Source organism: Phyllostomus discolor, chromosome 2 (assembly GCF_004126475.2).
Source record: "Phyllostomus discolor isolate MPI-MPIP mPhyDis1 chromosome 2, mPhyDis1.pri.v3, whole genome shotgun sequence".
Taxonomy (NCBI): Eukaryota; Metazoa; Chordata; class Mammalia; order Chiroptera; family Phyllostomidae; genus Phyllostomus; species Phyllostomus discolor.
The window spans coordinates 82,499,730-82,513,771 of NC_040904.2; the positions used below are offsets into that span (position 1 = coordinate 82,499,730).

General features: G+C 34.8%; 1 protein-coding gene across 1 annotated transcript; it reads right to left on the reverse strand.

Moving 5' to 3' along the window:
* Positions 1 to 308: 308 nt before the first annotated feature.
* Positions 309 to 1,768, reverse strand: LOC114491049 (olfactory receptor 5AC1-like). The gene has a single exon (XM_028505206.2). It carries the CDS (start codon positions 1,643 to 1,645, stop codon positions 722 to 724), a length of 924 nt encoding a protein of 307 aa, XP_028361007.1. The 5' UTR covers positions 1,646 to 1,768; the 3' UTR covers positions 309 to 721.
* Between the last annotated feature and the right edge of the window lie 12,274 nt (positions 1,769 to 14,042).

A 14,042-nucleotide genomic window follows, 5' to 3' on the forward strand; every position in this document is an offset into this window, starting at 1 on the left:
CTTCTCAACCCCTTCACCTTTTTTAAAAATTGTTGTTCAAGTACAGTTGTCTCCATTTTCTTCTCAGTACTGCCCCCTGCCCCACCCATCCCCACCTTCCACCCTTGATCCTACCCCACTTTGGCTTTGTCCATGTGTCCTTTATACATGTTCCTTGACAACCCTTTCCCTATTTCCTCCCATTATCCCTCTCCCACACCCCTCTGGTTACTGTCAGTTCGTTCCTTATTTCCATGTCTCTGGTTATATTTTCCTTGTTTGTTTTGTTGATGAGGTTCCACTTGTAGGTGAGATCATATGGTATTTGTCTTTCACCACTTGGCTTATTTCACTTAGCATAATGCTCTCCAGATCCATCCAGGCTTTCTCAAAGGGTAGGGGCTTCTTCTTTCTTTCTGCTGTGTAGTATTCCATTGCATAAATGTACCACAGTTTTTTGAGCCATTCTTTTCCTGATGGGCACTTAGGTTGCTTCTTAAGTGCTTAATTTTAAAAAATGTGTTCTATTCTTTATGAGAAATTTAGCTTTATGTGATATAAAGCTCGTCCACTGAACAAAAATCCATTGAATCTGACTTTCATCATCACACAGCACTCACAAACTACCATAGACACTAGCGCCCTGTTAAAATGATAAAGACAGGGCTGACTTTCATATCTCCAGATACCTTGTACTGTGCAAAGTTTGAAAAGAACAAGTGAAATTTGCCTTTAAATCTGTTTATTTGTTTATTGTTCTCCTCAAGGCACCTAGAACCTCTTTATTCCGCAGACTGTAAATAAAAGGATTCAGCAGAGGAATTATGATTGTGTAAAATACAGAATACATTTTATCCTGATTTTCAATGAGGTCAGACCCAGGACGCACATACATGAAGAAGAGAGTGCCGTAGAACAAGGAAACAGAGAGCAGGTGGGCACTGCAGGTGGAAAAGGCTTTGCTTCTGCCCTTCTCAAGCTTCACTTTTAGGATGACAAAGAAGACATGAGTGTAAGAGACTATAATGGTCATAAAGGTGAAAAATTGTACCAACACTGAAAATATAAAAATCAGGAGCATATTAACTCCAGGATCAGTACAGGAAATTTTAAACAGTTGCAAAATTTCACAGTAGAAATATTGTATTACATTGGACTTGCAGAAAGTTAATCTAAATAACAAACCAACATGCATCATGGGATGAAGAAACCCGATAATATATGAAACACCTAGTAATTGAAAGCAGTAGACATTGGACATCACTACTGGATAAAGCAAGGGGTTACATAGGGCTACATAGCGGTCATAGGCCATCACTGCCAGGAGAAAACATTCTGTGTTTGCACTGGAGGCAAAAATGTAAAATTGAGTGATGCACTCAACCAAGGATATCATGTGATACTTAGATAAAAAATTAATTAGCATCTTGGGAGTCACAGATGATGAAGAACAGGCATCTGCAAAGGCTAAACTGCCAAGGAGTAAGTACATAGGTGTGTGAAGATGGGGGTCTTTCCAGATGAGAAAAATGAGTCCAAGGTTGCCCACCATGGTGGTTAGATAGATGACCAAGAACACCAGGAACAGGGGCACCTGAAGCCCCGGAAGATCTGTAAGCCCCGAGAGAACAAACTCTGTCACCTGTGTTTTGTTTACCTCCATCATATTCACTCAGGCTGGTCACTGCATTGAAAGAATAAGTGAAGAACACAGCTATCAAATACCATAAAAGTAACATTTTATTTTTATAAATAAACATATCTTCCTGGTTTATGCATCCCCTTTAATCAGAACATTTACCTTACTCATGAGTAAAAATATTTACAATCATAAGTATTTGGGAAACTGGTCCTGAAAGTCAGGCAAAAAGTATCTATAAAATGTGAAGATTTTGTTACCTAACAGATGTTGGCTTACTTTTTAATTTGGAAAAATTGATTGCTACTTAATAACCATCTTAAGTTTTTTAAATATGCTAAAGATTAGTTATCAAAACTAATAGCACACATTCTAAATAATATAGCATATCTCTTCAACTTAGGAACAGACTGGAATGCTCACTCTGACCATTATTATAAAGTATTATCTTAGAAATTTTGATATAGCTAAGATATTAAGTAAAATGAAATAGTATACATATAGTAAAGCTATAAAATATCATAAAACTTGTAAGAAAAAATTATATTTCTTACTGATGTTATATTGTTATAATTAAACAATTAAGACTGATTTTATTAATTATCAGATGGAGGATGCATATGTAAATAATCACTAGATTTTTCTATGCAAACAATAACCAGAAAGAGAAATAGAGAAAAACATGTCCATTTTATTAGCCATAGCACTTTCAAATACCTTGAAATAATTTTTAAAATATTTCACACCTCTGTAAATAAAACTACAAAAACTAACCCAAAGGTATTATATAATTTCTGAAGAAATACATAGCCAGATGTATTCTTAGATAAGAAGACAGTATCCATATCCATAAGGATATGTCAGTAGAGTTTAAATGAATTTCACTTAGAATCCTAATCACTTTTTTTCTCCTTTTATACCTGTTTTATAAGCAATAGCAAATACATGTTCCAGTTAAATTTCCATGTTAGTTTTTTTAAATAATTATTTTATTGTTGTTCAATTACAGCAGTCTGCATTTCCCCCCAAACACCCCCCAACCCCAGCCAAACCCACTTCCTCCCCTTGCTTCCATCCTCCCCCCGGTTTTGTCCATGTGTCCCTCATAGTAGTTCCTGAAAACCCTTCCCCTGACTAATCACTTTTTAATGTAGTAGCATGAGCATAAAATTCATGTAAAATAAAATATTTTTGAGGAAACAAAGAAAATATAAAGAGTAAGAAAGTCAAGCATGCAGCAGCAAGTGTTAAAACATAAAGCTCTTCAACAGAGTATGACACGGCATGGAAACAGAAAGATATGACAGTGAACTACATAAAGACTCCAAAGACACATTCAAGTGTATACTGGAATTTAATACATTACATGGATGATTGTTCAGTTGAGAAAAGTGATGATTTATCCAATAAATAGTACAGCTGTATTTGTTTATACATCCGGAAATAAAGTAAGAATAGATTCCTTTCCTATGCCTGTTTTTAATAAGCTGCTGGATCAAGGACTTAAAAATTAAAAAATTTAATAACAAGTAATTAAAACATTCTAAGACATTTCATAAAATAGATAAAATTTAAATATATTACAAAAGTCTTTGACTAATATAAGAACTCATAAATTACAAAGAAATAGATATATTTAATCTAATTTTTCACTGCAAGAAAATGGAGTATGTATCAAGTCTCTAGTCAGGTAAAAGATGAATAAAACTTCAGAAGAAATATGTATAATAAATATGATAGGTAAAATATTTATACCTATCACATACAAATACATATTACAAGTTGACAGGAAAACTCAAATAATTCAATGGAAGAATGAAAATGAAATTGAATGGGTGAGTCACAGAGCAATGTGTCAACATATTTTATGAATGTAGGGAAAGATGCTCACCTTCTCCATTGCTCAGCATGTGCAAATAAAATACCGATGAGACTTTTTTTCCCTCAGATTAGCAAAATTTACTGCTTACAGGGATTTGAAAAAGTCCACTCTCAAACTGACTGATGAAAATGTGAATTATTAAGCCTTTTAAAAACAATTTGGCAGTACCTTTTAAAAATGAAAATGCTCTTCAATCCAGCAAGCTACATTTGTAATCCATCCTATAATAATTACATAGCAGTTCACAGGGAGAAGAGTCTACTGCTGTGGTGTTCATGTGGCAAAGAATGGAAATAACATGAAAACCAGTCAAGATGAAGCAAAATATGAACAGATCCTGGTGAACCCAGCAATATTATGGCAGTCATTTAAAAATGAGTTATTGCTCTACAAGTTGACTCAAGGAAATATCAATTGCCAAAAATTGCTAAAAAAGTGAGGAAAGTAAGATGCAGAGAAATATACATGAAAGCATCACATTAAACAAACAGAAAATGAAGTCTTGAAAGTTTCACTCTGCATATCTATGAATATATATTTGTACATATATTTGCATATAAACATAAAGATGATATAACATGTAGACTCCAAATTAATATTTATTTTCTTGGTGTAGGTGAGAGGAAAGAATGAAGGAGAAGAGAGAGATAAATAGGCCCCCCCAAAGAGGTTTTCAGATGAAAATACAAAAATCTTATTACCCTATTTATACAATTATATATATCTATAGGTACAAAGAAATATTTAAGGGTGGTCTTAAGATCGCTAATAGCGAGAGAAAGAGATATAAGAATAACAGTACTATTATTGCATTTAGTAGTAGACAATAAAAATTTTAATGAAAATAGAGGAATTAATTATAAGTGGATATTTTGGAAAAAGTATATTTTAAGTTCAGAATTACTTTGGAATATGTAGCATATGTTTTTGAATATTTTCAGTGATATCTGACTTCAACCATTGAAAGTAATTTTTTTCTGTCTGCCTTTTTCTTTTCTGAATAGGCAAAAGTATTTTGTAAATAAATATACTTAGAGATGCAAGTACAATAAGCTTTTTCATGATTTTCTCCATATTTAAGTACCATCTTTGTGATATATTAGTAAATGTTTTAATTGTTGTCAATATTGAAGATGGAATATTTGATGTGTTGTTTAAATAATTTGATTTTGTTCTATGACATACAATTTTTTTTCTAAGAATAAATCCAAAAGAAAAAAATCTGAAGAATTTGGAAGTAAATGCAGAGACTCTTAGATTACCTAGAAGAAAATCTACCTATAATTTGGTGTGTAAGTTCAGTTGTTTCTCCAAATAAAATAACACAATTTTATACACATGATTTTTATTGATTAAAATCCATTAAAAATACCTACTTACCAAAACTGGATGTGTTTAACCTTAAAACAGGAGCAAAGGCAATATTTTTCTTAATGGTTCAGCATTAAAACAATGGTAAGCTATTGCCCTTCTACACCAAGAATGAAACAAGAAAAGTTAACATTAAAAATGTATCTGTTAAATTACCTATATACCACCCTGACTGGTGTGGCTCAGTTGGATGGGAGTTGTTCCATAGCAGAAAGGGTTTTCGGTTCCATTCCCGGTGAGGTCACAAGCCTGGGCTTCAGGTCCCTGGTCTGGGGCATGTACATGGGGCAGCCAAATGATGTTTCTCATATCGATGTTACTCTCACTCTCTTTCTCCCTGCTTTCACTTCTCTATAAAAATAAATGAATAAAATCATTTTTAGCCCTGGCTGGCATAGCTCCATGGATTGAGCATGGGCTGTGAATCAAAGGTTTGCCCTTCGATTTCCAGTCAGGTCAATGCCTGGGTTGTGGGCCAGGTCCCCGGTGGGGGACACGTGAGAGACAACCACACATTGATGTTTCTCTCCCTCTCTTTCTCCTCTCTTTCCCCTGTCTCTAAAAATAAATAAATAAAATCATTTTTTTAAAAAAGCTTACCTTGTCAATCAAATTGAGGACAACAAAATAAAAATATTAAAAATAAAGAAATAAAATTGTTTTGAAAATTGCTGTATAGACCCATAAGAAGCTCTGGAATCACAACACAAGAACACAGAGTGATATGTCTCCGCTGACAATTGGCCTTGTTGGACAGACGCCAATCCTTCATAAGTTTTCAAAGTAGAGGTTTTGTCCTGTGTGAGCCTACCTGGCTTTGTTGCCAACTTTAAACCTATGATTGATATATCTCATTTTCATAATTAGGTCAAAGGTCATTAGATATTTCGGTTCTTTTTCCTTAAAATATATATGAGAGGGGACCCCCCAAAAACAGAATTATATTCTGGAGGGTGGGCCCCTTGTAGTACAGGCTTCCCCCACTAGGTGAGAGTACTAGGAACCCATCCGTATTAGTGTACTAGTTTGGGCTGTGAGAGACTGTGTTTGGCTTCAGTGAGATTTTTTTGAAGTCTCTTTCAATGCATTTGCCCATTTCTTAATGGGTGGTTTACTAGCGCACCTTCCCACACTGTGCTCAGTGTTCAGCAGTTTTTGATAAAAAATAGCATAAACCCCCATGTCCACCCTCCCTATTCACCTGATCTCACCCGTGCAACTTTTTTTTTTGTTTCCTGGATGAAGAAAAGTCTTCAAATGGAAATATTTTGCCAATGTGGAACAAGTGAAACAGAAAAAGGGAGAAGTTCTCAAAGGCATAAAAATTGATGACTTCAAAAACTGTTTTGAGCAACGGAAAAAAATGTCTTGATATGTGTATTGTGTCAAATAGAGAGTACTTTGAAGGTGACTGAAGTTAAACATGTAAGAATAAATACACAAGTTTTTATAAATAAATTCCAGGCTTTTGGGGGTACACACACACACACACACACATTTCACTATGCATTTTAAAGAGCCTAAGAAAATTATCATTGGCGACTTTAGTTTAACTTTTCATGATTCCATGAATAGACTAAGGCAGTTTGAGCCACATTGTTTAGTTGTTATACCCCAACAAAGAAAATTTTCTATAGTATGAAAAATATCTTTGAAACTTTTGAGTCATTATCATCTTTTCCATTTGTCTCTTTCTGCTCTTATTTCAAATTTACTATTAAAAAGAAATCTTATTATGCATGTCTTCTCAACAGCAAAACATCTAGCATTTATGACAGGTGTCAAGAATTTTCCATCATGATCCAATCTGTAAGGTTTTTAAGAGGAGAATTTAAACTTTTTGTTTTATATTATTTAATGTATCTTTGGGCTTACCTCTGTCACCTCTATTTTATACATTATCCTTTACTTTCCCCTACTGTTTCCTTTGTTAAACTTTTTTGTTTTGTCATTTGTTACTTTTTTCTATTTCCCCTTCATTAATCACTAATTTGGAAGAATATATATCAGACTTTTACTTAGAGCAAACTAAATAAAATTATTTGCAAATAAAATGTTTTAAGTTAAATTTGTGACTTCATCAACTTTAGAAATAAAACAATATTTATGATCCCCCCTCTAAAAATAAAAAAAAGAATTTTCTCTCCTGAAGTGAAACAGAAAATCTCATAGGGTTGCCAGGATTTTCATTACTTACCTGGACATTTTATTATCAAATAGGCAAACTGAAAACTATGAATAGTTAAAATTAAACAGACCCTGACATCCTCACTCGGTTCCTCTAAGTCATTGGGAGACTGAAAGAATGGTTGATTTTTTAAGTAAATACATTGGGTTTTCAAAGTAAAAAAAATGTATACTTTCCTTGACCACACCCTACACTAGAGTCTTCATCAATTGCCAAACTGATGAGGCCCCCACTGTTCTCACATCCACTGCTGCATCTTCTCTTAAAACCCTTGTGTGAAGAAACATGGAAGTTGCAGAATGAAGCAGTAATTCCTGGTCAAAGGTTTTCCTTTGGAAATCTCAAGTGCATGGACATATTTATATAAAAGTTCTTTCAAATGTATTCATACATAAAGAAGTGAAAAGAACCTTGGAATTCCCTCAGTGAAAGTTACCAATGGATTCCCTGTAGGACTAAGGCGAAGTTGTTCTGGGCATTGTGAGCTAATCAACAATCACTGCAGACATACCCAGGTGTAATGATTAGAACCACAATTTGTGTCATTGGGGTTCACGGTGAGGGCAACTTTACAAACTGCTTCTGATCAGTTTTAGGACATATTCATTTCCTTTATTTTACTGCTCCTGATGTTGCCACATTCCAAACACCTAGTAGGTTTTTTAAATGTTTTAAGATTCATGAGATTCAACATGTTCAAAACCAAGTTTAGAATCTTCAAATCCTATCACTAACTCTGGACCTCATCCTGTCTTCTCATTCTCCATTAATGCCATTACCATCTACCGTTTTTAAAGAAATAAACCTGAAAGTCGTCTTTAATGATGAATTCTCCATCCTCCACCCACCTTCCCCACCCCCCACCCACAAACCCATGTCAAAACTTTTATCAAACTCACAGCTTGTATCTCTTTAATGTCTGCTGAAACCATCTACTTCTCTCCAAATTGAAGAAAACTTCTCCTGCCTGGAATAACACAACCTGTTAATAATTTATATGCACCTTGTAATATTTTCTGCTACCTTTGGACCAACATCATCTTTGTAAAAAGCCAAACCATTCAATTTCTTTTTTGCACTCCTATAGCTATAAATCCACTTAAACGCTTTCCTTTCCCTCACCCTAGAACATATCCAATTATCTTTAATGCAAAGCTTTTGTCCAATGTAGTCAGATTTTTCAGGCAAATGATTCTGACATTTCTTTGACAATAAAATTGACCTAGGAATCAAAGTTAAAAATCAGAATTCCATCTGTGATTTCTGAATGCAGTGATGCTAAGAAAAAGATTCAGTTTATTTCTTTTTCTTTTCTCATCTTACTATAAAAATAAAAAGAATTTCCTTGAAAAGTGGCTAAGCTATCCAGTATCTCCCCAGTCCCATTGTGTTTCTGCCTGACATGCTGACTCTGTAGGAGGAGGAACTCACAGGCTTTCTGATTTAGGTGATAGAGCTTTTGAACCCAGGTAGAAGCCCTGAAAGAGTCAGCTGGTGGCCCTGTGTTTGCTTCAGTAATGTAAGCAAGTCATAGAAGTTTCCAAGCATGAAAATGACAAGAATTATGAGCTTGTCCTTTTCAGTGCTTTAGACATAGTAGAACATACAGCCCATAAAACTGCAAATTTCTGATAAATATGAAAACTTATGACAACTCTTTTGAGTTGCAAAGTTTTCCTCTGAGAGATACCTGTGGTGTAGTAATTGAGATTCACTCAGTGAAAAGGAAAATTTGCTGTCTGTGGGGAGCTCTATGGTTTGTGTAAGTTTAATACCGAAGGCTCTGTGGTTTGTTGTCAGAGTAGTAACTTATGCATTGCATTATATTCTCCACTCTGGCATAAGGCTTTCTTATCCAGTCCAGCTGGAAGCTTTCTTATTCCCACTCTCCCCCAGAGCAGTCTGGCCTTCTTCTCATACTGTCTTACTGAAGCGGTGCTCAGTGTCATCATCCCAACTTCCGACTTTTGCTGCAGTTGACTTGTTTCATCATTTCTTACAATGCAAATGCTGAGGTTAATGACTGCAACATTCTGGAATTCTGACAATTGATGGTGTCTCTTCCCAGGTGGAGGCTTGTGGAATATAGACATGTTAAAATGAGCATTGAGATGTAAGGAATTGCCTCTATAAATTCTGTAGTATTAACACTACTCATTTGTGAAAAATGAAGATATTTGGCTAGAGGATCCTATCCTTTACAAATCTACTCTCCACTGGGCCAGAAATTCAAAGAAATTTTTGTTTATTGATATCTGGGAGCATTTACAAAGATCATGGAAATAGAATAATAGAAAGAAGAAGAAAATATCCCTTTCTACTTGATTTATCTGTAACTTAGGGTTTTCTTTTTCTTTTCTTAGCATAATAGAGTGGTAGAAAGTTATAGGACAGATTTTCCCATGTAAGATACAGCCTTGTTCCCAAGTCTACTAAGGAAAGAAATTATCCTCCTGAACGTCTCACTAGTGTTCAGTATTCAGAGACTTGAATGCTTTTCTCTAAACCTTGCATCAGTGAGAAAGTAACACAGCAGCAACTTGCAGATTTTCATTCCTCTCTGTAGCTAGAACTGTAATTATATTTAACATATAGGCATAAATTAAAATATCCTACAGTGTTTCTGTTAAACTGCTATAATTTTATCTCAACCCAATAATACGTTCCACTGAAATCAGATAGTCACTACTCTATCCATAGGGCAGTTTTGTTTGTTTGGGGTTTTGTTGTTGTTTTATATTTAATGGTGAAATTCATTGAAACTATTGGTTTAGGGATGGTGTGTGGTGGTAGGAGATTTATTTTTAATGTCTTACCTAATTTCTCTTTTTCTCATATTTTATAGTATGGCTAGTGAATCATGGTTCTTTAGTTCATTGGTATGTTGTTTAATATTCTGTGTGCATGCCCATATATCAGATCATGCATTCTAATCTATTTCTGCTCTTATCAACTCACTCCATTCAAAAACCTGTGAATTCCTATTGCAATTTGAACAAAGTCCCAAATCTTCAGTTAGCCATTCAAAGGTTGTTTTCAACTTACCTTTTCAGGTTCATCTCCAAAATTTACATATGGGATAGCTACAAAAGATACTCAGGTTTCTTAGGATATTGAAAAATCTCTAATACCCTATTTGTGATGAAGTCCAATGCTCATAACAATGTACTCCATACATGTCAAATGTTCATTATCTATACCGCTATCAGAAATGTATACATGCACACATATACATATGCATATATGGTAGCATACACCATCACATTACAAATGAGCAGTAGTTCCCTTGGTATATGAGACATTAGCTGTGTTCCACCAATTTATATCCAAAGACTACTCCTGATTTGGAGTTTTTCTGGCCCATACCAGAAATCCAAAGATTCTGGAAGTTTCCTTAAGTAGCTAGCATTATTAATATTATAGTCTCAGACATTCTTAATTGAACATGACATTCATAATGATATAAAATCATACTCACATGGTCTGACTCCATGCATTATCACGCAAAGGATGGATGCACATGGAGATGACATCCACACAAACAACACAGAAAAACGGGAGGCCTGTAGATTGTAAGGTCTTGGATCATGTGACTTCTCATGTAATCTGCTGTCACCGAGGTGGTAATCTCATATACTTAAAACTACACTTGGGTGCACAGACCTGCTTTAGGCTCAGTGCGGGCAGCAGGTGTAGGAGGCACCTGGAGAGTCAGACTATTCTTCAGCTCAAACACTAACTTGTATAAAGAATCTTCTGCAAAATTGTATGTTAAGCAATACTGAAAAACTAGATATTGTCATCTAAAAATCATTTATCAGCCCTGGCTGGCATAGCTCAGTGGGTTGAGCACAGTCTGCGAACCAAAGTATCACAGGTTCGATTCCCAATTAGGGCACATGCCTGGGTTGCAGGCCATGGCCCCCAGCAACCGCACATTGATGTTTCTCTCTCTCTCTCTTTCTCCCTCCCTTCACTTTCTAAAAATAAATAAATAAAATCTTTTTAAAAAATCATTTATCAGGAAAGAAATAGCATAGCAGAAAAGGAAAAATGTTGCTCATTTATTTAGACAAATATTTTTGTTTTATTTATCAGTGAAATACAAGAATATAAATGAGAAGGTTAGAAGGCATACAAGGGAGACCATGCTGGAAGGAAAAAAGTAAAAGGAGAGAGGAAGGTACAATTAAGGTTTTTTGTTTTGTTTTGTTTTTGTTTTTTAGTAGTGTTCACGTTTTTATTGATTGGTATAAAATCTATGTGGTCAACACTGTTACTTTCATTTGCAAATGGCAGAGTTGGGAAGCAAAAAAACCTGTACTTGATTTTTTAATCAAGATTATCTGTCATCAAATTACATCCAGGTTTCTGCAAGTCTGAAATTTTCTTTCCACCAGATCAGAGTATGTAGTGAGAATTCAGATGATAATATTTCATTTAGATTTTTAAAAAATAAAAAGAATCAGCATTGTCAAGCTGTCTTAGTCTTCAGGATTTCTGGGTTTCATCCCTGGAAAAGGTAATGGTCTTCTCATTCGAGGCCTGAGTCCTTGAATATTATTTCAGTCATCAAAAGTGGAATCCTTTATTTCTCATACTCTGATTCCAGTGACACTCTATTCATTTTCAGGTTTTTTTCTAATTCAGAATCAGTTTTAACCTTCACAGCATCATAATGGATTTGTGAAAACTCGCAGAGATCAAAAGAACCTCCAACAGTTGATAACAACATGGGGACCCGGTAGCGGAGGGTGTTCTTGCGGAGGCCGCGTGTTACCGCGAGTCAACATGCCTTAACTCTCAGACCCACTGGGACACCCGGCCAGACAGTCCCACCCAGCGCAGCCTCCCGAATCTCAGCGGCTGGAGCTGCACCCCAGCCCAGTAAATCCTAGGCTCATTTCCTGACCTTTCTTAGCCTTCTGCTTCAGTTTTAATTTAATCAGTCTCTCTCAAAGGAGACATCAATGTTAGAAGATTTTGGAAACACTGAATAATTTCAGATGTTTTCTAATTACTTAAAAGATGCATTCTATAGTCACAGTATCTGTAATAACAATTTTCATTGATATTATGTCAGAATAAAATGGAAATTCATTCATATAAGAAATGTTTACTTCAGCTTATTGTGAAAATTATTGGTAAATATTTGTCTAAGTAGTTGTCTATATATTTAGACAAATATTTTAATGTCAGAGGAGAGGTAACTTGTTTAAAATTACTTTCATTTTTTTATCTTCACTCAAGGACATGCTTATTGATTTTAGAGAGAAAGGGAGGGAGGGAGAGAGAGAGGAAGAGAAACATCAATTGGTTGCCTCTACCCTCCCTGACTGGGGATCAAAACCTGCAACCTAGGTATGTACCCCAACCGGAAATCCAACCTGTGACATTTCAGTTTATAAGATGATGCTTCAACCAGGTGAACCACACAGAACAATGCTAAAATTATGTTTAAAAGTGACTGTAATTACCTGTGAACACATGAAGAAGGTATTAATGGTCACTTTCATTTTTAAAACATATGAACTTATTTAATCACAAATGATTTTGTATATAAAACTTTGCAAAGCAACTTGTTCAGGAATAATAAAGTAGAAAAAAATTGTTTGGGCTCTGTCTGATGAGGCTCAGTGGACTGAGTACAGCCTGTGAACCCAAGGGTGGCTGGCTTGACTCCCAGTGAGGGCACATGCCTGGGTTGCAGGCCAGGTCCCCAGATGGGGTGCATGACAGACAACCACACATTGTTTCTCTTCCTCTCTTTCTCCCTCCCTTCCCCTCTGTGTAAAAATAAATAAATAAAATCTTTTTTGAAAAAGAAAAAAGGGTTTGGTTTTATAGAAAATTTACAAAAGACTTGCACAAGCTTCTTTCTTTAAAGGTACTTCAAACAATTTTCAAAAAGGGCTATTATTGGAGCAAGAGCTTTCATGTATTTACTCACCAAGTGTTTATCCACTGAGGTGGTAATATAGTAGTAGATACACCTAAATATTCCTCTACTCTTCACTATAGGTGAAAAATCATACACTTGACAAATCAGTTGAGTGCTTAAAGTCTTAATAATTACAATCATATTGTTGTAGTAAATTCATATAAAGTTTGCATCTTCTCCACTTTTCAATAAAAATTTATTATTATCAATGTTCAAGACACCTATAAGGTGCTGTGATTTTTTTAAATAGAATGTTTAAAAAATATTAAGAAAATTTAACTTAAGAAATATATTATTTTATCATTTTATTATTCCATCTAAAATATGTTTCTTTTGCTGTGTAAAAAGAGACTTAGCAATAATTTATAGATTACAATAATTTGTAGATTTACAATAATATATTACAAAGAATTCATTTTGCCCTGTACTTCATCTGGGCCAGATTCAAGACTCACACATCTGAAAAAAGAAAAGAGCATTATACTAGAACCAGAGAACTAGGCGCATAGGCACTCTTGTGGAAGCATTACTTCTGCCTTTTCCATAATTCCTTTTCAGTATTGCAAAGAAGACATGCATGTAAGTAATAATGTCACTCATAAGGGTGAGGAAATACTAAGAAAATAAAAAGAATTAATGCATTAATAGACTCATCTGTTTGGAAGTTTTATATGACAGTAAGATTTCACAGTAGAATGATGTTTTATGTTGGACCTACAGAATGTTAAAATAGAAATCTCACATGACAAAGAGAGGCAGAAAGCCAAGAATGTGTGAAACATTCAACAGCCAATTCAGACCATTCATAATATCACAAAATATTAATATCCACAATGGCAGCAACAAATAAGAACTAAATGTAAATGAATTCAACTCTAAATATAAAAGCTAGAAGAAAACAAAATATTATAAGAAAAGAAAGCAGAAGGAAAAATTTAAAGATAGGGAAAATTAATGAATTAGATCACAGGTGGCAAACGCAAGGTCCTTGGGCTGAATCCAGCCCTCCACCTTATTTTATCTGGCCCAGCACTTTGTTTCT